This window comes from Parus major, chromosome 2, assembly GCF_001522545.3.
Source record: "Parus major isolate Abel chromosome 2, Parus_major1.1, whole genome shotgun sequence".
In the NCBI taxonomy this organism is placed as follows: Eukaryota; Metazoa; Chordata; class Aves; order Passeriformes; family Paridae; genus Parus; species Parus major.
This window is the reverse complement of record NC_031769.1, coordinates 130,624,164-130,651,336: the sequence shown is the minus strand read 5'-3', so window position 1 is coordinate 130,651,336 and position 27,173 is coordinate 130,624,164. Positions and strand designations below refer to the sequence as shown.

General features: G+C 43.4%; 2 protein-coding genes across 5 annotated transcripts in view; one reads left to right on the top strand and one right to left on the bottom strand.

Annotated features, from left to right (window-relative positions):
- NCALD (neurocalcin delta) overlaps positions 1 to 16,024 on the top strand; it is a 58,037-nt gene extending 42,013 nt beyond the window's left edge. The window contains exons 3-4 of the mRNA XM_015619427.3: positions 5,565 to 5,670; positions 5,886 to 16,024. Coding sequence (XP_015474913.1) covers positions 5,565 to 5,670; positions 5,886 to 5,983 — 204 coding nt within the window. The 3' untranslated portion in view covers positions 5,984 to 16,024. The remainder of the gene's footprint in view (positions 1 to 5,564; positions 5,671 to 5,885) is intronic.
- A 2,286-nt stretch (positions 16,025 to 18,310) lies between these two features.
- The window catches only part of GRHL2 (grainyhead like transcription factor 2), a 65,819-nt gene continuing 56,956 nt past the window's right edge, over positions 18,311 to 27,173 (bottom strand). For all 4 annotated transcript variants that reach the window (XM_015618976.2, XM_033512365.1, XM_033512363.1 and 1 more), the window contains exons 15-16: positions 23,908 to 23,972; positions 18,311 to 22,727 (exon numbers count right to left, since the gene is read on the bottom strand). In XM_015618976.2, the coding sequence (XP_015474462.1) occupies positions 22,613 to 22,727; positions 23,908 to 23,972 (180 nt within the window). In that variant the 3' untranslated portion in view covers positions 18,311 to 22,612. The remainder of the gene's footprint in view (positions 22,728 to 23,907; positions 23,973 to 27,173) is intronic.

Here is a 27,173-nt window from a genome sequence, read left to right as displayed (position 1 = left end):
GTGCAGCACAGTTTAAAAAAAGAAAAGAAAAAATAAAGCCTGTTATCAAGATCCTTTCCTTTCCCTAAAAGTTTTGAAGTGCTAACAATGTAGTGTTTTATTCAGACTTAGATTTGCACTGGAAAACAAGGGAAAGTAATGCACACAAATTGCAGGCTGTGATACAAGCTGCATGTGGGGACTCAGCCTAATGGGTGATGCTCCTGTCTTTCTACCACGACCCTTCTCACTTCCTCCAGTGGCCAGTACCAGCACTTGCACTGCTTCAGCAAGACCAGATCCAAAGCTCAGCTGCAAATCTAGAGTTTGTTGTCTTTCACATAGTCTGTTTTTTGTTCCTCTGTCTGAGGTGAGGAGCAGGACCTCCCTATCTGTGCCATGAGAAACCCCATGGAATATTTGCATTAAAGGATCCTCTGTTCCTTACAAATCTTCCTCTCCCCCAGGCAGGGTAAACAACCTGACAATTATTGTTTTTCTGGCTGTATTTCTCCTCATGTAAAAACAAAAAGAATCCCAAAAGAACTGAAGTAGTACGTAGGAAACACAAGGAGCCAAAGCCAGGTTCCTCTGGAGGAGGAGACACCCCGGGGGCTGCAGGACCCCTCACTGCTGTCAAGGAGCCTGGGAAGGCACTGTGCCAACAGGCAGCACAAACCTCCAGGCAAGGAGATCTACCAACAGGCAGAACAAGGCCACAAATTTGTTCATGTCACATGAAATGAAAATATTGATGGCTGGATTTTCTGTAGTAAAAACAAGGACCAGCAAAGCTGGAAGCTTTTTCCAGTTATCCCAGATCTGCTTGCCAGCAAGGCTAGAGAATGAAATACTCTGCCTTCTCTTCCTATTTATGTCAGTACCAAATCATAGCATTGTCTTTTACAGCCATGATGCCATCATCAAACAAAATTGCAGTTTGGGGATCACCGTAGGGCAGCATTCTGTCAGCACACATATCCAGCCCTGAGCAGCACTCTGGCTGTGCACAGCCCTCAGCCTGGCAATCCCTCTGCACTGCTTGGGAGATTTGGCTCCCTCCTCCTTTCAGACTGAACCAGAAACTCAACTTCATGATGCTTATAATCTCACCTCATTTTGAGGGACCCAATTTTGAGGGACCACACAAAAAGCAATTATGGAAGTGAAGAGTCTGAAAAACAGTTATTTCTGTACCATAGACTTTCAGCAATTTTTAAACCAAGAAAGCTGCCTTTTCTGTGATGGAGCTTCCCATAAGGCAGCTCTCACCCTTTTCTCTTCTTCCAGGGTGTTTTGAGTGCATTGAGTGCATTGGTCTCTCTGCATTGCACTGGTCACCAGGAGCTCCTCCCAGTGGGATGGGATTTGTCATGTAATCTCTGGAAACATGTTCAGCTGATGTCTGAAACTGAAGTAGATGAGAATATTTTCTTGCTTTGTTGAGAGGTTCCTTTGATGTAGAGTGATTAGATACAAAAAGCCAGCAGACAACTCTCACTTTCATTTAGGAAAGATGATTATTTTTTCATACGGAATGACAGGATTCTGTATCAAATGTCTTCCTGGGGGCCCTCAGCCATCACAATTTTTCTGAGAGTGAAAATCAGAACTCTCACATATCTCTGATATATGTCTCAAAGGAACCTTTTGCAAGTCCCTTATCTAGCATACATTTGCAAATTGATAGAGCAGGATTATGTTTTCATTGGGATTTTTGCCTGAGACAATACATCAAAATGAATGCTAAAAGAAACATCTTTAGTCTAAAAGTCTTTGTTTCACAGAAAAATACTGTCCCTGTTACTGTGGGGCTACTGTATTTTAAATAGCATAGGGGCAAGGCACACTTTTCTTCTTTTTCAGTCTGTTTTTCTTGGTGCTTTGAGAGCCTTCTCTCTGCAGTGATTTTCACTGTAGTGCTGATGCTCCCTTGCATTTTCTTTTCATTGCTCTGGCCTAATCTAACAGCACTGCAGGCAATGCAGGCATTGCATTAAGGAGCCTGAGGTAACACTGGAACAGCAGAAGTGCTGGTTCAGATGTCCCACAGGAGCCCTCCTGACTGGCCAGCTGCCAAGGAGATGAAGGTGAACAGTCCATAACAGCTTTCTAAGGCCTGTTTTCCTTGGAAAGGAATGTGCTAGATGGCAAAGCACCTGCATTCCTTTAAGCACCATCATGCCCTTAACCACACAGGCACTGCCCAGTGCACTCACCATGTCCATGAGCATCCCTAGGCCAGATTCCAAAAAACCCTGCTTAGAGATCCACATGGATCTGCACAGGACTGAAGGACTTTAGTGGTGGGCTGACAGTTGTAGAGCCTCAAAAAAAGAAGGTCCATGGGATACTGCTACACTTCCCAGGCACAGCACATCTGCACACTGCTGTGGGAAGAGGCTTCATAGCCTGCCCTCTTGACAGACCTTGTCACAGTTCCTCTCAGATTCATGTCTCAGGCTTTTCAAGTCTCCCATATGTTTACCTATAATCTAAATAGCCCAGTCCACTCAAAAATAGCTGCAAACCAGTTAGAAGATCTGTTCCCTTTGCTGAAACAGGACATATTTGGCTAGTCTCTTAAAATAAGAGTTCAAATGAGAGATGGAAACCTTGTTCTAAGGATACATTTTTTTCACTGTATGGACTCAAAAGGCATTTTAAGAATACTGAGCAGAGACAAGAATAACACTTTCAGTTTAATAAAAACAGAGCACACACGTTTCTCTTGCTGGGATAGCTTATTTGCAAACCAGGAAGAAACAGAAGCTGGTATGGGAAGAAGCAAAAGCTGATATGGCTCTGTAAAGACAGTGTCAAAAATCTCCATGAGATTGAGAAGAAAAACATCTTTTTCAGGCCAGTCATTCACTTCATGAGACTTCTAGCCATCAGAATTTATTTCAACAGAGTAAAAAGGATCAACTGAAAATGTGTGCTGTCATTGCTGCTGCCATCACCATAATGAGTTTTTTGACAGTTTGCCAAGTCCACCAGGAAAATGCAGCCCTCACCAAAGCTTCTGGCTTGAGTGCAGCAGTGGCAGCCAAGAGCTGGGAGAAAAACCTGTGAGAATGGGCAAAGGGATGAGATTTGCTCTAAAATCACCCATTGCTGCTCATCCACATGGAGTTGGAAAATCAAAGGAGACAGTTCAGCAGGGCAGCTGATGAGTCTGGAGCCTGTGCTTGCTCCAGTGGCGTACACAGGGCACAACTGGAGGCACAACTTCCTGGTGGCATTCCAGGGTGCCAGGGAGCTCTAAGGAGCACTCCTGATAGAATTTCACCTATTAAAGCTGCCCTGACTCAGGAGACTGCTGACAGGTATCAACTTCCAGTGCTGAATGCCCCTAGTGGTTTTCAGCCCAGGTTCTGGGAGGCAGAGGAGTCTCACTCCATGGGGAGTGGAATCCCTGCAGCCTTTCAGTCCCAGGTCTTAACCCAGGGTTAGTACAGCCCAGCTCTATGTAATCATCCCAGGAAACCAAATTCCTTTCAGAGCTTGCTCTTTCAAACATACAATAAAGAGTTTTGTGTAGCTGCACTGAATTAGTATGGGGCAAATCTCAAGATTCTTAATCAGCTTTAGCTGGCTTTTACTTTGGGAAAACTTCCCAATGAACTTCTGAGTAAGGACATAAGAATTTGTCCAGAGTAACCATTTTCAGCATGAAAGGAACGCTTACTATGTTATTCCCATCTGGCTTTCCTAGAATATCTCATCTGTTATTCCCTTCACACGCCTCTGTGAAAAGGACCCTGTAGGATGAAGTCATCCTGAAGTGCTTTTTTTGTCCTAAAAATCTGCATATTCTTACTATGGTTACTTTGATCAGGGTAAACATGCCCCCCACTCCCAGTCTGGGGCATTCCTCCCACACTTTCAATGCAGATTCTCTGCTTCACCATCCTCTCACCCAGAGAGAGGGAGTGACCCCTCCACCTCTCTTCCTACCCCAGACAAAAGCCAGACAGCTTCAAATGCTTAAACACTGGCAGATTTATAAGCCTCATCTCTGCTGTGACCCTTGCAAGCCTTGCATGCTGATGAGGATCAGCAAGGTCTAAATTCTTACTGTCCACCCTCTCCATTTTCTTCCTTCCCTATTGCCTCCTTCCCCCAGCTCCTTCATCCCTGTGTTTACACACTTGCATGTTCATCCTTTCTTCTGTGCTCCTGGTATCAGAGCATCATGGTTGTGTGGACAGCATCCCTGCCTCTACTGAGGCTCTGCCCAGTGCTCTGGAACACTGATTCTCCTGGGAGATGTGAAGGGTGAGCTGTTGGCAGAGGAGAAGCCACCAAGATGGCCAAGGAAGCGGATGCTCTCTAGTCTGAGTGTAAAATGTCTGTGCTGCTTTAGTGGCATCATCCATCTGTGCTCTTACATTCCTGGAGCCAGTCCTTGGGGATCCTGAGCCAGATGATCTGAGCTGCTAGGCAGAGTGCCTTCATGAAGGGAAAGAGGGGAGAGGGATAACCCAGTGAGAAATCTTGGCTTGCACCAAGGACCCCCCTTCCCAAAGCAGGAGGAAAGGAAGAACCACTAACTAAAGCAGTGAGGTGACAGCAGGTGACAGCCAATGAGTTGCAGCAGGCAGCGGAAGGGGCCAGTTGGACCAGGACAATGCTGCCTTGGGCTGGGATGTGCTGCCCCTCCACATGGCTGGGAGGAGCTCCAAGGCCACCACCCTGCAGCCCCCTGAGCGCTGCTGCTCTCCCAGGTGTGGCAGCGCAGAGATGCCTAACACAAAGCCCTGGTGTGTCCTGGTGCTGCATGCTCGTGTGTGCCACAAAGTTTGGATAACCAGTGCAAAGACAGGTCCTCATCCTTGTTTTCAAATTAACATTACCCCTCCTTCAGTGGCAGCTAGTACCAAAGGTGACTTTGTCTGTGCAGAGAATAGCTATGGGTGGTAGTGGCGCTCTGGAGGACCAGAACATCTGGTCTCTGTGGAGCAAATTGTGAAAGGGATTTTGAGCTGTGCACACACACCGACCCCCAGTGAAAAGGCCACCTCTTTGATGGTCAATCTTTGTTATCTGTGAAATGCAGCAAGTGCAAGAAGTGAGTCACTGCTCTCCCCATGGACAGGATGCTGACAGAGAGGGAGGGATGGAAAGGAGATGGGGAAGAAGCAAAGGCAGGGTGAGAAGACAGGTGTGGTGAGGATGAAGCCTGTGTGGCCAAAGCATAGAGATTCATCACAGCACGGGACAAGACTGTGGTGATCTGGCTGTTCCACCAACCTCTGGGAGCTGCCATTGCCTTTTGTGTTGTACAAATGATAAATTTGTCCAAAGACTGTTTTAATAAGGAAAAATGTAGCCTTAGTCCAAACCCAGATGGTGTTTGGCTATGACTAGATAAAGAAACACAGTATTTCATAAAAGAGTGTCCCACTGAAGAGGGAAGCTGCATGCACTGGTGCCACCCAACACCCTTCAGCATCCAAAGAGCAGGTCTTGCTGGTGCTCTGAGGATATTTTCTGCCTGTTTCTGTCACAAGAAGATCATCATACTCTTGCATCAAGATAATGTGCTTCTTACCAGCTCTCTGCTTCTGTCTATTGCACAGGCAATCTATAAGATGGTTTCTTCTGTAATGAAGATGCCAGAAGATGAGTCAACACCAGAGAAGAGGACTGAGAAGATCTTCCGCCAGATGGACACCAACCGTGATGGTAGGCACCGTCCGGGAGGGGTGGCTGGGGTGTCCTGACACACGGGACCATCTGCAAGTCCAACAGGGTGATGGCAGGCACGACTTCACCTTGCAGGGTTGCCTTCCCAGGGATTTTCCTGGCTTCCCCAGCATCCTTCCATCATGCTTGTCCAGAGGCTTGGCAGGTGCGCTGCACCCCAGCAGACATGCTGAGTAAACATGTTTCTTTTCTAGGAAAGCTGTCTCTGGAAGAGTTCATCCGAGGCGCCAAGAGTGATCCGTCCATAGTCCGTCTCCTGCAGTGTGATCCCAGCAGTGCTGGGCAGTTCTGAACCTGTCCTTTGGATGAATTATGTATCTGCTTTTTTTTTTATTTTTTTTCTTGCCAAACAACATTCATGGTAGTGTTGCCTCTGTATGGCCAATTATGCCTTCATTTGTGGCATCTTATAGCTTATTTTGTTGTGGATTAATTATAAGAATGCTGAATTGCTCTTAACAATTTGTCCAGAGCACGGGCAGTACTGTTTTAAACAGATATTGTGGTGTTATCATTGTTTTTAAAATTTCATTTTGTTTGTTTGTTTGTTTGTTTGTATCTGTTTTGGAAAGTACGTGTTGAGGAGGAGTAAACCAACGACAAACCCCTTGGCAGCAAGACTCACTGACAGATTTTAGATTGCTGCTTTAGTTGTTAGGTATTCACCTGCAGGACCTGAATGTGTAGTAAGGCTGAACCAAAGGGGTTGTGATGGGTGGGGTAGGATTCACCTGGAACCTCCTCTCCTGTCCAGGAGGCACCAGTTAAGATCAAAGACAGGACTGGGAAGAAGTATGAAAGTGCAAAACGTGTGTGGGGTGTATCATCCACTCCTATGCCTTGTTGCTTCAATGCTGTGAACACTTTCCAGGTTGTGAAGGAGAAGGGACAAAATGAAAGTTGACATTTTTTTACTAGGTTTACAGTGGTTGATGTCATATTGGCTTTATCTGAAAATTCAGCAATTTGCAATCCTGATCTCCAAATCCACAACTGACAATACCTCTTGCCGTTTGGGATCAGCAAAAGCAGACACAGATATGAAAAGCTGGGTCTTGACAATGAATTTAAGGGAGATACATGTTGAATGTGAAATTTTCAGGTTAGTAATAAAGCAGTTGCTACTAGGGAGAGTGGACATTAACGTGAGAAACTCACGGACACCTGCAAGCAGCTCCAGCTAAGGCACATCTGAGCATAGCAGGAAGTTTTGGGGGTGTTTTTGTCTCTCTCCATGTAGCTAACTGAGTTTCTGGGCCTGCTCTTAGGGGAAGGCTGTCATCAAAACTTGTTTTAAACATAAAATTGTAGCATTTATATTTCATTTATTTTAGTAAAGTTCAAAAAATCTGTACTGAAATGAGGAAATGGTACGCTTTATGATATATTTATATATATAAAAATTAAAACAAAAAAAGATCAGCTCTTGAGAGAAATGTTGAATGTTTATCTTTCCGCCTAGGTGCAGGAGTTCTGAAAATTTGCTGCTGCAAAATTTTACCCTTTGGTCAAAGTTGCTGTATGCAAAGCTAGTACACGTGGGATTTCTTAGGGACTTTACAAGTACTGTTGCAAAAGAAAAGCTGGAAAAGCTTTAGCAACAGGAGGCATTATGCTGACTAAATTGGCATTAATCAGTCATTAGCTAAGTCTGCTTTGTGATTCTGTTGGAGAGCTACCCATGCAGGCAGTGCACGGTGTTGGGAATTCATGAGCTCGTTAGAGTAACCTTTGTCTGACAGGCAAAGTTGGCATTTTGTCAAGTGACCTTGTCGATGCTAATCCCCAGTAGCCTTAATTTAAAATAAACCAAGTAAAAGAAGTCTGCTCTGCAGATGATGATTAGCTAAGTACTAATTAGAAGTCATGAATAAGTAGTTGAGCATAAATAATCTTCTGTGGAACACTAGCTAGCATGTACAATAACTGACAGAAGCAATCTTCTACTTCATTTTTCCATACCATTTGCTTTGCCAGGTGTGAAGGGCAAAGCACGTTAAGAGAAAATAAAAGTAAATTGAAAATAACATTGTTAATCAGTTGTACTAAAATTTTTATGAGTGGCTAATGACACTCAATAAATGTCTTCAAGTACACATCTTTGTCTCAAACAATCATAAAAATCCAGTTGATTATATATTTCCATTGCATTCATCAAAATACTGAGCCGTGATGAGCGTGGGAAAATAAGAAAGCAAAGGGGGCCCAACCACAGACACAAACAGATTTTAATACCCAGCACTTTCAGGTGTTATGAGCAACACTGGCAAGTTTTGCACCAATTCTTCTGGTTGATGAAAATGTTCTCTTATCTCCTTCTCCCAAAACTTAATTAGACACCATGTGCACAAATCTAACCCTTTGAAGGACAGTCTGTGCCTACCTTCTTGAAGGCAATTTTCTGCTTTACCTGGAGAGGTTCTGGCCCTCTCTCCCATATCCATCACCCTGTGGATTTTGAAAGTCATGTACCTTAGGGTTGTTTTTCAGCAGAAGAAGCCTGGCCAGACTGCTGAAGGAAGGTCAGTGGGTGTGCACTGACCAACACCCCGCTCTGCCAGCTGGGAATGAGCAGTGCCACCGTTCCATCACCACCCTGTGCTGGCAGGACAAGGTGACACCAGAGGATCCCTGCCAAGCTTCCAAGCTCCTGGCTCAGTGCAGGCACCCACGTCCAAAGCAGCCCAGACCTATGGAAGCTGGCATTTACTGAAGGTGAACTCAGATACCTTCTACAGTTCCATCTTCTTAATGCTGACAGCAGTTGCATGTGACCGAAGCTTTTAAAATGTTGCCTTTTATTTAAGTGACTGCATACCACCTCCTTTTCATTTGTACAAGACACATCTGGCTCAGAACCTAATCTCTCAGTTTGTTTTTGCTCAGTAGTTTTGGGGTGTTGAGGCCAGGCTCACCTCCTGTGTTACTCCCGTACAACACGTGTTTGAAAGCACAACGTGTGCTGTGACCCCAGGCCAGCAGACATGTAATGCTTCCCACAGTTCACAAAATTTGGAATAGTAAGAATTAGCTTACAGCTGCAGAGGGCATAGCTGCAGAAAAGGCTATTGTATAAACATTTACAGAGCGAGCTAAGGTTATTCTTTTACCTGACTACCACTAATGATTGGTATTATTTTAAATTATTAACAATCCCTTTCTTTCTCTGCCTCTGCATGTACTTAAAGAGTGATTTGTAGCTGAAGTTGTGATGGGAACATCTGCAGACCTCAAATCAGCAGGACAGCAGTGGTGTGCTGTGCCTCAGATTGAAATTTTCTGCTTTGCTGTCATTTGCATTTGTAATCATAACTGCCTTCATAAAGCTTTTGAAGGCAAAGTGGTGTATCCTGTATAAAATAGCACAGTAAGTCAGACTTTTGAGTGATTCATTAGCAATAACTCCACACAGGAAGGATGGCAGACAGCACATGCTATTTCATATCATTTCTCAATTTTGTAGATGCATTCTCTAGTTTTATTTGCATGTGCAAGAGGCAGTCTTCACTCTGTGTTGTCCAAAGGAATTAATGAGTTCATCTCACAATCTGTAGATTGAAGTAATGGAAAATGCAAGTCCCATTTGTCTGCTGTTCCCAGTCAGTGTGTCAAACTCTGGGCCAGAAGATGTGAAATGGGGACTATGACTTGTGAGTTTTGCAGTAGCCTCTCTTTGTTTCAAGATGCATTGGGAAGGGAAAGGGGAAAACAACCATTTTAAAACCAGCATATATGTTCTTGTGAGCACTTAGAGTTTGAGAGGGACTGAAGAAATATTTATGTTTCAACATTATTTGAAGCCCTGTCAGTTCACAGTTCAATGATCTTCCTGGGGTATCCAGAACTATGCTGTTCCCTTGCAGTTCTTAGGAGCTTTTAAGATTTTTATCTTCTTCCTGGGGCATTCTGTCCTTTGTTGCTCTGTGTTATAAGGCATGACCTCCACATTTTCTGCTGCTTAAAACAGTAAGCCAGAAGTGTGTAAATTTCATAGCTGGATGAAGTCTGTGTGCAGAAATATTGCACACCAGCACAGGAAGTAATCACACATGACAAGTCCCCGTGGTTTGAACACTGCCCCTGGGGGATGAGCCCCAGGACTTTTCTCTTCACCGATGGCAAAAGTGCAATAATGCGGCTTAGCTTGATTTTCTTTCACTGCAGATCAGGTTAAGTCGCATTACCTTGCATTTGCTGGGGGCAGAACCTTGTCTCAGCTGACTCATGGAAACTTGGTGAACTGTGGTAACTTGATGTTGAGCCCTAATCTGCAGGCTAAGCTGAGGTGAGAAGGTGGCCTTGGCCATACATCTCTGTACATGTGAACCAGAGAACACGGTGACAAGTGGCAGGTCCCTGGGACATGTGGCAGTGAGAAGGGAGTCTCCAGCCTCAGAACAAATGCCCTAAGCTGAGCTGCCTCCTTCTTTTAAAACTCTCTCCTTTTTTAGCACTGCTGGTGTAAAATGCAACATGATAGCAATATAGTAGGTCAGGATCAAGGAGGTATCCTTCAAGGGTTTCATTTTGCAGTTTAGCCCACAAGTGCCAAGTGGAACAATCAGACAAGTCTGATTGTTAGCTGGACAAGTCTTCCTGTACACCAGCACCTCCTTTTGTCTTTCTCATGGTGCTTCCTCGGCTTCCTGGCATGGCAGTCCTGGGCTCAGCAGTTAGGTGTCAGGTACCTGGTGCAAAAACAGCGGAGAAGAATATTTCACCTGCCCTTTGCAGAAGTATTTGGATGCATTATTTGCTCTGTGTCTTACTAAGCAGGATCTCATGTAGGAGTCCTAAAGTGGGGAAACTTGGTTTTCTTGGTATCACAGGCAGAACTTGTGCTTAGAAATGCAGAGAAACTTGGAAAGTGCCAGAGAGCTGAGCAGTGCTCAGAGCTGCATGCAGTTTGCCACTGATTGTGCAGTAGGCAGATAAGTTAAACAGCAGTGATACATCAGACACGTGGTGTGATGTGTTTTGAGATAGGGCTTGACTAGAAATGGCACCTTCAATGTGAGCAGCTCAGTCTGCTGCCTATTCTGTCAGAGGCGCTGACAAAATACTCTCTAAAATTAAGCAGCAGAGCTGCTCACCGTACCCTGGCAGGCATTGAACAAACAGCTCCCAGGATGAACATAAGGTTTTCCCTAAGTGCAGCTGAGGACAAAACATTGCCTGTAGGAGTTCATTCCCGGTCATGGTAGAAAAGAAGGGAAAGCTCCATCGACTCTCAAAGCCCAGGTGTCATTTTGCAGGCTAGGGATGGTGGAATGAACATCTGTGTTTTAAGCACGTAGAAAAGACAGCAGGGATTGTAAACTGGCATGAAAATCAGTGACATCAGAAACCAGGACCACTGTTGAGGGACTGCAGAAGCCATTAGGTGCCTCTGGCCTACAGAGCAGTAGAACTCTCAGTTGGATGTGCAGTCAATCTCTTTGCCCCTTGCAGAAACTATCCCTGTCTACTATGGGTATCTAAACAGCATCCCTTATTCCATCCTGGCTTTTGCTGCTGTTGTTTCCAAATTATCCATACTGAGAAGTTGTTTCCAGGGTGAGGATTTTCACAGGATAAGGCATAAAGCTTTCCAGATGTACTGTCCATATCTTAACAAGCTGGAAGGGCCAGATGCAAGAGGCTTCTCATTGTTTCCCACAGGCTGTATTATTTTAATGTGTATCTGGGATTAAGCTATCACTTGTAAAATGCTGACTAATAAGCAAAGCAAAAAAAGAGCCTGAGTTGTAGTCAACAATGTGGAAAGACTAGAAAAATTAAAAACTGTAAAGACATCCCTGCCTGTAGCCCAGGGTCTGAATTTGCACAGTGAAACCCTCTTAGCAGTAACCAGCACAGAACAGCTTCTCTATTCCAGCCCAGTCAATGGTACCTCCTGGGCTGCTTCAGCCCTGAGTGCTGAGGCTGGAGACTCTGGTTCCTGCCACAGATATGGTCATCTGAGATGATTAGGCAGGCTGAGGGCTTCCTAGATCTCGAGGCACACAGCAGCCACCCACCCTCTGCATAGTATCCACTTGCTGTGCACCTGAGATGTTTTAGATCTTCCCTTCTTGCCCTGACATTATACCGAAGATGTTCTCACCTTCCCAGGGCATGTGCTCAGGGTGTCCAGCTCTCAAAGTCTTTGCAGCCACCTCCCAGTTGCCATCCCCAGCCTCTGTGTGAACAAACAACAAACACCAGCCCTTGACCTGTGGAGGAGCCAAGCTTGATGCACTTAAGTGGAACAGCTTCTGATTTGGTTTCCCATCTTTGGTCCACCTGTGTGTACCACACTATTTATTTCCTGTTATTAAGCACTGGCAGTATTAAACATCTTAAGAGCTCCCAGAACCTCTGAAACAACATGGTTTTCATTATTGTGTATGTGTTTGTCGAGGCACTTCAGACTGAACCTGCCTGGTGCCCGCTCTCCGCTGCCGTGGTTTACTCCACACAGAGCAGGATCCGTCCTGGCTGGAGCAGCACCTCCCTACTCATCCCCCTGCAGCATGCAGTGCCCCAGTCCTGCAGGAGCACCCAGATGATGTGGACCAAGAGATAATTTTGACATAGTTATATCAGGTGGAAACTCTTCCTGCTATCTGTCAAGTGTTGGGGGTGTGACCTCTGGTTTTCTCCTCGCTGGGGACAGGGGTTTCAAGGGTTTCAGTGTTCAGGGTTGGCCTCGTGTTTCCCCACCAAATGGGATGACAGGATGATGGTGATTAATAAACCCACCTGAGAAAATCCTCATAGAGTCTAAACTTAATTTGTGCTGTTCATTGGCTGCACTCAGAGGGAAGATTAATGGGTCCAGTGTGGTGGTTTGGGGAAGAATTTGCAGTTCTTTGCTACCAGAACCTTTTTATTTCCTGTCATTCCCATTTCCAGGGTAACCAAATAGCTTTTTATTAGAATCTGGAAGAAAGAGAAAAATCAAATCCAGAGTTTCAGTCCAATAAGGATCTAAGGAAGCTTAGTAAAGACATCATGCTCAATGTTAGTCATACAAATGTTCCATAAAATCATGTTTCATTGGTATTTTGTGTTTCATTATCTTATTCATGTTTTAGGCACGTTTGTGATTTATTTCATTATTTTGGATCCTCTTAGATTCAGCCCTGCTGGTCCTTCAGCTCTTATGCAGAAGTCCTAAATGATCCCAAGAGCAGAACTGACTGAGCAATTACTAGCAAGGTAGGCACACTGTGCCTGATAAAAATGAAGAGCTTAATTAACTTTGGGATCTTTTTGTATGCACACTTGCTTCAAGGAGACAAATTGAGCTGCATTTCAATATGTTTATCTCTTCCATTTGCTCACTTCAATACCACCTAAGCAGCCTTGTAGTTAATATTTGTATATTCAGCATTAATTTGCTCTTGAACCTGAAGTGACCAATATTGTCTTCCTCTGACAGGAGTACTTAATTCCTTTTATTTTTAAATATTGCTGAGTGATGTGGTGGATGCAAAAGTAGTTACACATTTGTGTGCTGGCTTTGGCTGTGATAGAGTTAATTTTCCTCACAGTAGCTAGAATGAGGGTCAGTTTTGGATTTGTGCTGGAAACAGTGTTGATAACAGAGGGATGTTTTCATTATTGCTGAGCAGTGCTCACATGGTGTAGAGGACTTTTCTGCTTCCCACCCCACCCCATCAGCAAGGGAGATTGCACAAGGAGCTGGGATGGGACACAGCCAGGACAGCTGACCCCAGCTGACCCCAGGGACACTCCAGACCATGGTGTCATGCTCAGTATATAAAGAGGTTGGGGAAAGAAGGAGGAAGAGGGTGACAAGTGCAGAGTGATATCATTTGTCTTCCCAAGTCACCATTACCTGTGATGGAGCCCTGTTTTTCTGGGGATGGCTGAACACCTCCCTGCCCATGGGAATTGGAGAATGAATGCTTTGCTTTGCTTGTGCATGGGGCTTTTGTGTTCCCTACTAAACTGTCTTTATCTCAACCCATGGCTTTTCTCACTTTAACCCTTCCAATTCTCTTCTCCATCCCTCTAGAAGGGAGTGAATGAGTGGCTTTGTGGGACTTAGTTGCTGGCTGGGATTAAATCACAGCAATTTGTTTCAATTTGGGCAGATATTTTTGATGCTGTAGGAACTAATAAATTGAGATAAAACATGGCCAAGAGCTGAATGGATCAAAGTTTCTAGTTCCTATTTAAGTCCATGACCATTCCCCTGGGGAGCTTTTGCTGTTCCCTCAGGCTGTTGCCTCATTGCAGCATAGAGTAGACAAAACAAATGGAACTTTTAATGATCTACCACGAGCAACTGCAGCAGCATGGAGTTCAGTATATCCTGTGTCTTGGCAAAATCAGATACCTCTCTAGATGAACGCTTTGTAAGCAAACCTACATATCCTAAGGAAGATTTTTACTATTCAGAAAGGAGAGGGACAACTATGAATTAAATTAATTTGGTCCTCGTATTTTTCTTACGGCTGGCTAGAATCGCAAGCGTCCTGTGTGTTGTTGCCTGTAGCTGTTGTGATGTGTTAATTTACCCCCCTGATTCTGTTGTAAGCTCATCTGGTGGTATTCTGAGTCTCCAGCTGGTTCTCCGCCAGACCAAGCCCATGAGAAGGACATGTAGAGGTGAGCAGCTCTCAGGCACACCAGGGGCAGCTTCCGGGGATGTGGCCCTGTGCTGTTCCATGCTTTGGGAGTCTGTACCTATGGAGCAACATGTTAAACCTACCTGATAAAATCAAAGTAGATGATTGGGCCACTGAAGGAGACGGAGAATTTGGCAGAGGGTTGTGTATTATGTTTTGTGCCCCCCAGCAGGTGCATGGTTCCCCCAGCTATTAACTTCCAGTTAGGACCTTTCCTGAGCTCTTAGTGTTAGAATAGTTTTCTTATGCTGATAATGTATTTGTGTTATGCAATGTACTCAAAAAACAGAAGATTATCTCTCTATGACTGTCCTCTCCTCTCGAGAAGCTGTTCTCCTCTGTACATATGATATGCAGAATGTATGGGAGTCTTACCAGCGTTGGTTTGCATTTTTAAGACTGTACTAAATAATGTGTGATACTATTGTGTTTTTGTAGTGGCATCTTTGATGTAAGATGTAAAAACTATTTAATTTTTTTTTTTGTCGTTGTTGTTATTGTTCAGCTTTTAGAGCTAGCACCAAGGACTGCATGTTCACTAGAATCAGCCTTTTTCAGGGGCTGTCATAGCTGCACGCAGGCACCGGTGTTTCACCCGGCACGTAGCACCTGCGTTCTTCTTTTAATAGGGGTCAGTTTTGAGTGGAAACTAATTCTTCCTGAAAAGTCTAGTTTTGTCTTTCCCTCTCTCAGATTGAAGCTTCCCCCTCCCATGCTGTGTGCCAGCCGTGGCCCCAGGAGAAGACCTGGGAGGAATGTCTCCTGACCCGGGGCACCCTGCTGGCATCAGGCTCCCTCACCCCATAGCTCACCCAATGCATGCTCCTTGGAATTTGGTTGTCCTTGGAACAGCTGGCTGTGCTAGCACAAAAACAGTGGGCTCACATTGCAAGAAAACTTGTGCAAGTGACTTTAAAATTAATTGACTTTAAAATTGAGGGGAATTAAGGAAGAGCCTGAGCAGCAATTTTAGGGTCAGAATTTTATTGGGGTGCTTAATATAGCAAGAACGTGGGGTCAGTCCCTAAAAGACAGGACCATTTGAATGGCTTAGGTCTACATTTCTTGTCAGGTTTGGAGATTGAAGTGGGGCTCAGATCCAGCCTTTCAGGCAGGGTTAACCTACTAGATAGACTGAGTGTGAGCTCCTACTCCAGATTGTGTGGTGGGCCAAAAGACAAGACATGCTGCAGCTTAGGAGTTATTTTAATTTCAGGGTTCTTTTTTTTCTTTTTAATGGAGAAAGAAGTTCAAACTGCACCTGGCAAAATGACTGACTTCAAAAGCATGTTTTTCCTCATTATATAGACACTCACAAAACAGCGTTGTGTGGCTAAAAAGGCACATTTGTGACAGTTTCTTTCCGAGTGCCAAAATATATAAGCAGTATTGTTTGAAGGGAAATAAAAATTTTTTTACTGTATTGTTATTATTGTTGAACAAATATATTGTTTTTAAATGTTAGATTTTGAAGACTTTTGTATTGTAAATTGTTTTGTGACACGGTGCTTTTTCATACTGGAATTACTGATTGCACCTAAATATGAATTATTGCTTTCTTATATAAATATGTGACCTTGAACAATCTTGATGAAAACCAATGTGTGGTGGATACCAACAGTTCAAAAAGATTTCACCTACTGAAATCCCCTGAATGTTCTTTCCTACTAATAAACATTCTGCTGCAGCTAGCCATGGTCTATGCACTTTACTCTCTTCACGATGGAGCCTTAAAGCCCCATGGTCTGGGGAGAAAACCCCAGAGAAGCCTTTGCCTGCTGCCTTCACAGCTCCTGTCCCACTCACTGCTGTGGGCACAGTCAGCAGCCAGGAAAGCCAGCGTGGAGGGCTCAGCCAGGGCTTGTGCACGGGTGCTGGGTGCTCCACTGCTAACACAGTTTTACTCCAGCAGCTAAAGGCAGCAGCTGGGCAAGGAGTAGGATATCAGGGTTATAAAAGCAAAAGGACAGCACAAGGCTGAGAGCCCTCTGAAGATGGAAAGAACAGCTTAGCTGATTGACAGCAACTTTCCCTGCTATAGATAAATCCCTTTCGAGGTTTAGGGGACTTTTTTACCCCCTAATGACTAGCACACCATCAAGGGAGCAGGACGTGGCAAGGGAGCATGGGCTGGCCGTGGTTAGTTGCCCTGAGATGTGGATGATGAGGGGGCAGTAGAGCTTGTCACAGCAGGGACTCCTGCCAACCTCAGACGGGCTCTGGAGGGGGCTGGCTGATGCTTCTGTGCATGCTCCTTAAACTCCTCAAATTTTTACCTCGGTTACATTTGGAGCTGGGATTAGCTGAATGCAAAAAGTAGTTTAAAGTCTACTTAGAAGGTAACAGAAACCAGTGCCTATTTCCTTTTGAGATTAAAAAAAAAGCTTATTTGTGGAACTGCACATTAATATGAGCTTGAGACAGTCTGGAGCCAGAATGAATTATCAGTTACCATATTCAGTTATCTCCTGTGCTCAGTGCAAACAGGCTTTATTACACAAGCTTCCAGTGTGCCAGACTCCCTGTTGATGTGCATTCTCCTCACCCTCCCCTTAGGGCCATCATACGATTTAGCATAAAAAGACCGGGTGTAAGGAGGTGTTTATTTGTACGGGGATACTAAAATCCTCCACTTACCACCTTTGCTGTCCCTCCCTCGAAGCATCTCGCTGTGCAAAGGCGTCTGCCCCATGCGAGCACGTATTGCAATCCTGGAGTGGACCTCCCACCACCTCAGGGAGGAGGGAAGTTGTGATCCTGTGGCTCATGGCCCCATCTGGGAAGCAGCATGCTCCAGAATCTATCGCTGTTCTGTGCAGCACAAATTGAGCCAAGACATTGGGAAGGTGCTGAAAACCACAGCTTTGCTCCTCCACTGAGTCCCCTGACATTTCGGTCAGGAGCTCGAGGTGGAGTGTTTTGCTCCCTGCTCCTAAGAGGGGGTCAGTTCATCTTAAAGACCTTTAATTAAGGTGACTTGAGTCACCTTGCTAAAGCCTGGCTCAGCTATGCCAGACACAGTCCAACCCTTGAGCACGCAGCGGGTGCAGTGCTTCTCATCAGCCAACACACTTCTTCTCACCCCTCCATGGCCTCGCAGATGGAGCACTGCCAACCACACAGCTTTAAAGCATTTACATTTTAAGAGCCACTCAGTAAAACTACTTCCTATAAAACATAATTAAACATCTATCACAGGCAATGCCCAGGAAATGTGATTACCTTAAAGAGCTCCATGGGAGCTGATCCTGGCTCACCCTGCACTGCTCAACAGAGCTCTGAACTCCTCCACCCCACTGTAAGACAGGGCTGCCCTGCTACTGCTTGGGGAATCAACCTTTGCTGAAGCAAATGCTTTCCCAAGCAATTTCCCACCTACTAAGATGTTCTCACCTCTTGAATCTCGTTTGAAAAGCCAAACTCAGCTGGTGGAGGATAAAATGTTTGATGAAAATGTTTTGCTGCAAGATGTGTGGCCAGGTATGCTTCAGTGCTTTTGGAGTAATGTGGGTAAAGATCTCAACTCAGGTGCCCAGGAGTCACAAAGATGTTAGTGTCAGTGCTTCTAGCCAAGTTCCCAGGACACTCCAAAATGTCACATAATCACAGAATGCTTGCAGTTGGAAGGGATTTCTGTAGCTCATCTGGTCCAATCCCCCTGCTCAAATAGGGTAAATGAGAGTTGGTTGTCCAGGACCATGTCAAGGCAGCTTTTAAATATCTGCAGGGATAGAGACTCCACAACCTCTCTGGGTACCTACTCCAGTGCTTAGTCACACTCACAGTAAAAAGCATTCCCTGATTTCAGAGGGAATCTCCTGTGTTTTAGTGTGTGTCCACTTGCCTCTGCTCCTCTCCCTGGGCACCATTTAGAAGAGCCTGACTCCATCCTCTCTGCACCCACCTGTCAGGTACTGCTCCATACCAATACTTTCTCCCCTGGAGAGGTGTAGTAATACACGCCACAGCTACAGAAATATTATCTCATACATAGGAATATTTATTTTTTTCCTTCTTAAAAATGTACAAAAAATAAAATAACTGTATTTACAGCTTATCAAACCCCTCTCCCAGTTGCAACACTATTAAGTTACATGAGCTATATTCTTAATATAAAAGCACGCTATTTATACATTAAGTTTCGTTGTTTGCCAGAAAGACGGCTTGTCACAATCTTTGGCACAAACGTTTGTGTTTGTATCTTGTCTCAGTTAATAGGAAATGGAAGAGCATATAAACATTTAATAAGCTTTACATTTTATAAGTCATAAGATACTCCTTTCCAGTTCCAGTTGTATATTCAATCAATATACAGCATCTCTGACAGCTAGAGAGTTTAGATTTTACTAATTGTTTGAATTAATTTACATTTAAACAATTCATAGAATGAAAGAGAAAAATACATAAGACATTTGATCTCTGAATTCCATTGACCAAAAACTTTGTGAGAGAGGACACACAAGAAAAAAACCCATTCTTTTCTTTGTAGTTTACACTCAGTAGTAGAAATTCTCCAAATGTCTTGATGGGGTTATCACTGTACATCCACAAAGCTTCACTCAAAGGAGGCACTTCATTTTGGGAATAAAGCACCTGACTGTGAGGAAGAACTAGAATTTGAGAATTTGAATGGGATTTCATAATGAAACACCAAATGGACGGACAAAGTGCCAAATCTGCAGCAGGAACCAAAATTAGAAGACCTTTTGTACCTCTCTATCAGAGTCTTTCAAAACACAACATCTACAGACACTGCACTCTTCATAGGGAAAATGCACTGAGCAGCAAGCCACGCTTCAGGCTGAACTAGTTAAGATTCAAGACTGCTGTCTTGAAGAATAAAAGGAAATGAGAATTTTGTTCCTTTAAATAAAAAACCACAAAAGGAGGCATGGCAGATATTCCTGTCCCCTGCCAAACAATAGTCAAATCTTACTTCCATTTAATTGATAATATTTGGAAGATACAGCATTAATATTTTTTTATCAAACAAAAGCAACATGCATATTTTAAACAATATACATGTAAGCACTGTGTACTCCTCAGGATATCTGAGTCAAGCAGGGCACAAGGCAGCCACTGCTTCAGAAGTTTGCATTACTCACACCACTCTTGCCCCTTTCCCATCACTCTGATGGGCTGATTTGGACCAACAAGGTGAAGCCTGAGAGCTTGCATCTTGCCACAACCAGCACCCCAAGGTTCAGTGCTCCTCCAGCAGCTGATGCTATAACTACTGAAGGGGTGCAGCATGCACATTCAGCGCCTGTGATGCACCTGCATCTGGAGCAGAGAAACAAAGCCCTCAGACCCTGGCAGATAAAGTTAAGGGCAATCATCCTTACTTAGCCCTAGTTGTTTTAAAATAATCTTGCCACCAATCTAGTCACCTTCCTGATAACTTCATTCAGACTGTAAGAAGGAACTAAAGGCATAAGTGTCAACTTTCTACTATCAAGAATTTGCACACTTTAAGATGTATTTAGCTTTCAGTTAATCTTGAAAGCAAGTCCTTTTCTGGACAGTGGCTGACTATAAGGTCCTAAAATGACAATGGAAAGATAGCTCTTTGTGCCCCAGTATTCCTGGAGCATTGCACTTCTCACTGATCCCACAATGCTCCTCATCACAGGATGCTGCAGCACCAAACAGATCTCAGGTCATCTTGACCCAAATGTAAGATAAAACCATCCCATTAACCTGAGTGCTGGTGCTGCCAGGAAAGCCTGTCCTTCTCTGTAATCCCCAAATTTTCAGTGGCCTTTCTTAATGCAGTACATTCCAGCCCAGGCCAGCCCCAGGTGCCACAGGCATTCCCTAAGACAGCAGGTTTGTTGGGGGCAGAACCAGGGCTCAGCTCCTGCACACATTCGCTTCACCTGCAGCTTCTGCCCAGACATCTTGACCAGCTGAGAGATCCCAGATGATATTCTGAGGATTCCAAACACCAAAAGAGAAATCCAAGAACTAACAGGATTGCTCACCAGCCCTGTGTGCTGGTCCCAGTTCCTATGCCTCCTGTCCAAACTTTTTTTCTTAAAGAAAAAAATATCTGGGATAAATCAGCATAGACTTTTTATCTCGGTCTGAGCCCAATAGAAACAAACTGAACCATCATAAATCTCTTGTATTCCCAGATTGTTTGTTCTTGAGCAGGGTAGCAAAAGCATCTTTGCTGGAGTGCATCTTTATATAAAGTTAAGAAAATTACAACAGAACATTACATCAGAAGGGGAAAGAGTGCATGACAAAAGAAAAGGACAGGAGAAAGACAGAATACACACTTTGCTTTACAGGCATATGTGGATTCTGAGTATGTTAGCACTAATGGTACCAGCCTGAACCTTTTATACTTTCTGGTCCCAGAAAGGTCGCAGAAACTTTGACATATACCTAACATTCTATTAAAGGAAGAGATTTTAATGGGATGCTACTGCTAATGAAGTTCAGAAAGTGTGCAATAACTTAAAGGACAATTCATGCAGATATGGCCAAATCAGACTGGGAAGTTATCCCAGCTACTTTGCTTGAATGTAAATAGCTTCACACAGCTCAAAACACTACATGAGCCCTGTTAAACATGACAGTGTTTCTTTATGCCATTAAATGCCAAATAATAAAGGTTATGTGACTAAAGGAGAAAAGGTTTCAGAAGGAAAAGAATCAACTCTAAAAGCTGCATTTCATTTCGGGAATAAAGCACAGTGCATACAGAATAAAATGCAACTGCAACTCATAGAATTATATGCTAAGTGAGAAGCTCTTTACAACAGCCAGAGGAGCTGGTATGGAGAGAGAGATGCTTGGTTTGGATGTCATAGGATTGGATTCAGGCCATGAACCCCTTTCCGGGTATGATTTTAGCCTGCACAACTTTATCTGTTCATAGAATTCACAAGATAGGTGTGGAATTTGATATAGGTGTGGAATAACCATGTAGTTCAACTTGGATTCAGATGCAGCCCTTGAGAGAGAGACCAATCTCCACACCTCAGCTGTGAGATACTCAGTCTCTACTGGAAAAATTGTTCCAGTTTTGATCAAATATTTGCATCAAGCCCTTATGAATAAGCCCAGGCTTATACATCACCCAAGCGTCCTAGGAATCACAACAGAATCATTCAATGAAAATACAAGAGCAAATACACTTGAACAGAAGAGTCTGAAGTCCTGTTTCTTACAGTCTAGAGGAGTGCTTTGATGCTGCTGCAGAAAGAACCTTCCCACCACAGGTTTGAGAAAAGTCCACTTTAGGAGCCTCTGCTTTATCGAAGGAAGACAACCAGGAAGAAGTACCTTCTGTACCTCTAGACAAACCAGGAAGCAGACACACTGTGTCTCTTGGATTTTGTTACAGCTGAATGGGAGACTCAGGTATCTACAGCCGGGACTTGGGCACCTAAGATGGGCCCCATTGTGCCGAAGCATCCAAGACCCAGGAGCAGAGTCTGCTCTAATATTTCAACATGCAACTGTGTGAGCAAGGATGGAGCATATGAGTACAGATTCAGGTGTCAGCTTCTCAGTACACACTCTTTAACAGATTGCAGCAATTTAATTCTCTAGGAAAGATTCTATTAAACCCTAAACCAAATACATACAAAAACATAGTGGCAGTAAACATGCCCACATACAGTAGTTAAAATATATTATTGCATATTATAAACATTATATACAAGATTAAAATGGTTTCTTTACCATTTACTTACAAGTGACATTTGTAGCTGAATGCCTTACTTACAAGTCCTCATTGCTACATGCTGAGAACTACAGGAGGTATATGGCAAGACTATACAGTATAGAGAGATATGGATCAGTCTGAGCAAGTGAACTGTCACACTTTGCCCATCTTTAGCACTGCAACAGATTTTTAGCAATGACAGAGACAACTACTGGTAAAGCGATTTATACCAGATTCTGAAATTAGACCAGCATAGTTACTGAACATGTTTTAGAATGAGCTTATCCACACTAAAGTATGGATTAAAATGCTGCATTTCACACTTGCAGTGGGTCACCTGGTTACAAATCTGGGGGCTGGTAACTGCTTGTACACTAGAGAGTGGGGAACAATAAATAAGGGACCAGGTTAACGTGAGTGGCCTTGTGCTTGACAAACCCAAGTCTATATGCAGTGGGTGCACACATGCAGAATAGACAGTACTTTCAATGCAGTCTTGTAACAGTTTCTCTGATCAATGTCGGTCAAGTTCACGGGGAATCTGCTTTCCAAGAAGGATGAAATGCTGTGGTTCCTTACAAAAAGGCTCTGCCTGAGGCTAGATCTCTGTCAGTGTGATCTTGAAGCCTTCAACCATGCTCTCCATGTTCAGGATGAATGTGTCCTCATTGGAGTAGTGCTCAATAATGTTGTCATCCATGTTTACCAGGATACTGGTGACAAAGGCAGAAATCAATGTTTTTATGCACCAGGACACTGAAAGGGAAAGCTATACACACTGCCACATGTACTTGCTTCTCTACAACAAAAAACCTGACTCCAGAACATGCCAGGACAGGGTCACTAGTGGAAATTATCATCAAGATCTGCCCTGTAGTCCCTCACAGTCTTTGGATTAGAGGCTGCTCCTTGACAAGTAAAGAGACACACCAGTGCTGGGATGTTAACACACTTAGGCTACTGACAGATGAGCTGCACTGCACATCCCCAGCAGACCCAGCTAGCTGGTGCTTCCCATGCCTGGCATTGGCTTCCACAGGGATACGTCCATGCCACTCCTCAGGCACACCATGTGAGCTGCTGCACACAGAGAAGCAGTGGAATTTGTGCTTTGCACACAGCTCACAGAGTTAGAACTCAGCTTGGATGTGAGACTACCAACAATGACTATTAGAAGTGTATACGTCTGTTTTCCTCACTTCTTTCTTCTGTGTTCCTTCTGCCACTTAGAAAGAAGCAGAACATGAGAAGTTTCACCTGTCTTCTCAAAAGCTAAAGAAATCCCTAGATACAATAATGCCCTAAAATGGAGATATAGCTGCAAATAAATTATTGGTTTAAAATTATATCACTACAATATTGTGGTTAAACAGGACCTTAAAAAAATTGAAGATTTAGTTTTATGGCAAGGAGCAGGAGCCTAGCTATTCCAAAAGTCTAGCTGTAATGTTCATATCTGAATTTATTCAGCTGAAACCCCTTCAGCAAACATTGCTGCCTGTCTTTCAGAGTAAGACAGTGGCCTACTTCTTCCTAACACTGCAGGAAAACTCCACACTGCATTCACAGCAAAGGCAGAATCTCCCATGCTGGCCCTCCATGATGTAATTAAGTGTATTGTCTACAAAACAGACTTTATCCACTTATGCTATCCACAAACCCTTTCTTCACAGTAAGCTTATGAACACTGGTCAGACACAGATTGGAGATCCATGTTTCCTCTTCTGCCATCCCTTACAGTCTCCACAGACAGGAAGATTTCACACACCTGGATATGTCTCCTGAAAGGGTTTGTGCTGCCCAGCATCATGAGGCCCCAAGTATAATTAGGATCTCTGAGTACTTTGAAAGGATCCTGCAATAGATCCTTAGTTAGTTAGGTAACTAACTTACCCCTTTTTGCTCTTCTTATACAGTTTTGCAATCTTTTCAACTGGCAGCCCATATTTCTCAGATATCTGAAATAATAAAAATAAAATAAATATCACTAAAGATGAGTGAGAAATATAAAATTATCACCTCTTACCTTACAGAAGACATTAAAACAAAATCTCTGCAAACTTAGACAAGATAGGTATACAGAAAAGTCTGTCACAACCATATCATGCTTTCATTTAAGGATGACTTGGGGAGCAGTAATGCTGAACAGCTTAATCAAAACCCACAATTGTCTCCATCCAGAAACTCGAATACCATAGTTTTTAGAGGGTGTGAGTCATCAGATCTGCCCCAGCATCTCCTAGTGCTCTGCTCAAGGAGTCAGTGCTCTTCCCAGCTTCAGATTTTACCAGGGAATTTCAATCTGATCTTTCTGTTGTTTTTTAATCTGATTTTTTGGGCTCTTGGAAGCAAAGGCTTCTCCCACCAGGCAGAAGGCAGACACATGGCAACCCGACAGGAACTGATGGACTGATGGAACAACAGAAACATACACATTTATATTTCTCAAAGACATTTCAAGGTTTGTTAAGCTAAGAGGACTCTCCATGGTGGTACTTTGGTCTGAAAAGTATCTTCAAGGTATCTTTTATTGTGGGAGGACTACTGACATCAAACATATGGGACTAAGAAGCTTCTGTACTGTTGGGAAGGTGACTCAGTCTAGTTTCTACAGGAGCAAAATGAAGTCACTATTTGGCTCATAAAACATCATCTAAGGGTATAGAAAACAAGATGAGATGTCACAGAGCAATGTGTTGTCAAGGTAAAGGACTTTTAAAATAAACTTCTTGCTAAAGCAACTAAAACAATAAAGCAGAAAATACAGTAAAAATTTAGAAGGAAGATCTACTTAGCTGACAAATTACCCAGGCCAAAAAGTACTTCACTGGGATGCTTTGGCATTGCTTTGCAGCAGTGTACCAGTAACTTTTTTGGATGTCTATTCTGCAGTGAGTCCATGGTGTGCTTATGAAGATGATGTCCCTGGGCCCTTCATCTGAGCCAGGTTTGCTTTATTATTATAACAAATTATAATTCTTCTTTCAGGGAACACGTCTCACAGTTCACACTTTAGAAGAGGATTGTCCCAAAAGGCAAAATAGTTACAGAAAAAATACTTTTTCCCCCACAGTGATTAATGTCCTGAGCTGCTCTGTGCTGCCAAGCAAAGTTTCCAGCTCTTCCCAGGTGAAACAAAGTTGCAGCTAAACAGCTGACTACTTATCTTCTGCATTAGAGAACTGAAATGCATAATTAAAAATCCATTTAAAGACTGGCAAACAACAGCCACTGTAAAATCCTTTCTTTTGTTTGCATTCAGAGTTCTGTTATCAGCAATTATCATGAAAGAGAAAATGTAATGGATAAACTCAGCACTGAGGACAGATTCAAAGAGCCACAGGTTGAACATCAAGCATGGCTCCCATCCAGACAGCCAAGATTCTCTGAAAAAGAGAATTAATTAGCCTCTACTTGTCTATATGACCTATAATAGTATAATTGTCATCTTAGTCCAGTTGCATTTTGTAGTTTAAAACTATCCCTAATAATGCACAAGGGCATCATCTTGGCATGCATTTTATAGCATAACTACAAGATTCTGAAGAACCAATAAAACTTCTCTTCCACTGAAAACAGTGTCCTCTGACTATCAACATATATCAGTGGCAAACAGATATATGCTTATATATATAGAAAGGGGAATAACTGATGAGGTACAATAGACCCATCCACTCCCTAAGTTTTCCATCTAGCAGAGAACATAATGCAAACTGAGCTTGGGTATTACTTGCTACTTCAGTTTCACTTGCACCAGCATGTTTCACTGTTCTTTTACTTTTTATTATCCTCTGGCTTTGCTTATCATGAACAGAATGACATCAGATAAACAATCTGGTGCTGAATTTTTGTATCTGTTCTTCTGTTGTACCCCTAAATTTAAGTTTTCATGTAAAGCAATAATAAAATTAGCTCAATTTCATCAGACAGTTGAAAAAAATCCTTTGTAACTGGCATTGGAGAAAAACTGGCAACTCAAAACTGCAGAAAGTGTCACAACTGTGTGAACATGAGGAAACGATCTTCCTCTCTGGGTTGTTAACTCTGAAGCCTAGTGATATTGTAAAGATCAGCACTTGAAGACACTTTTCACTGACTCCATGCAAATAAACAAGCCGAGCAAAACATTTCTTGCCAAGGAGGCTTACTAGCAGCTAATATACAGCATTCTGCACATTCCAGCATAAATCTTCCCTAGGATATTTGGCATACCTAACACTCATGCATTCCAAATGTTGCTCAAAGCAGTTTGGGACTCTGGGACATCACTTCCTACATAAACTATGAGAGGTTGGGCTGAGAAAGCCTTGCCTGTCACACTGCCTATGACAGGTGTAGGATTTATATAACATGCAGGGATTAGTGAGCTCTGCGAAAGATTTCCAGCTGACCGAATAAGCACATTTCTCAAGAACCCCTGGGATTCAATCAATTATACCAAACAGCAAGCTGTGGAAGCGAGGCTTAAAGTGGGGGTATGGGAGAGCCTCCCCCTCACAGTCTGCAGTACAAATGTGCTAAGTCCTACAGCAGAATTAAGAAAGCAGAGAGCAAGCATCTGCTAGGGCATTTCACTTAATACCCTCTTCTCAGGGTGTTTGCTGCCAGTGCAGGGGGACCACCACTTATTGTCAACTTCCATACAAAACAACAGGATTTCTCACCTGAACCCAAGCAGGCTACATTAAATTTTAAAAATTTTAAAATTTTATTTGGAGGAATGTTTTTCCTTATCATCTTCATTGTCTATTTATCAATCTTCTGAGCAGAGATTTCTTTCTGTTAGGATGCCCAAAGCAGTGTGACAGCCTTCCAAGTGCCACTGAAATAGATGTCTAGGTGTCCCTTTGGGCTGCAGTCCCCTGGCATGACAAGTCTGTCTGATTGCACAAGCCACCAGAAATGCTCTCTGCTGGAGTCAGGAAGCCAGAAAGGGCAATATCTGGGTGGGTGAAGGCATGTAGGAAAACACCTTTGCCAGCTTGTTTCTATAAAACAGTTTAGTCTGTTGCCCTAGACTGGCTGGAACATCACATATATAGGCAGGTATCTAATAGTCCAAGCTAGCTCTGTTGAACTCAGCTGTTAGCTTTTAATTAGTGAAAGACTTAGGGAGATTCCTGAATTTTCCAATTTAAATTGCCTTCTGTAATTTGAAT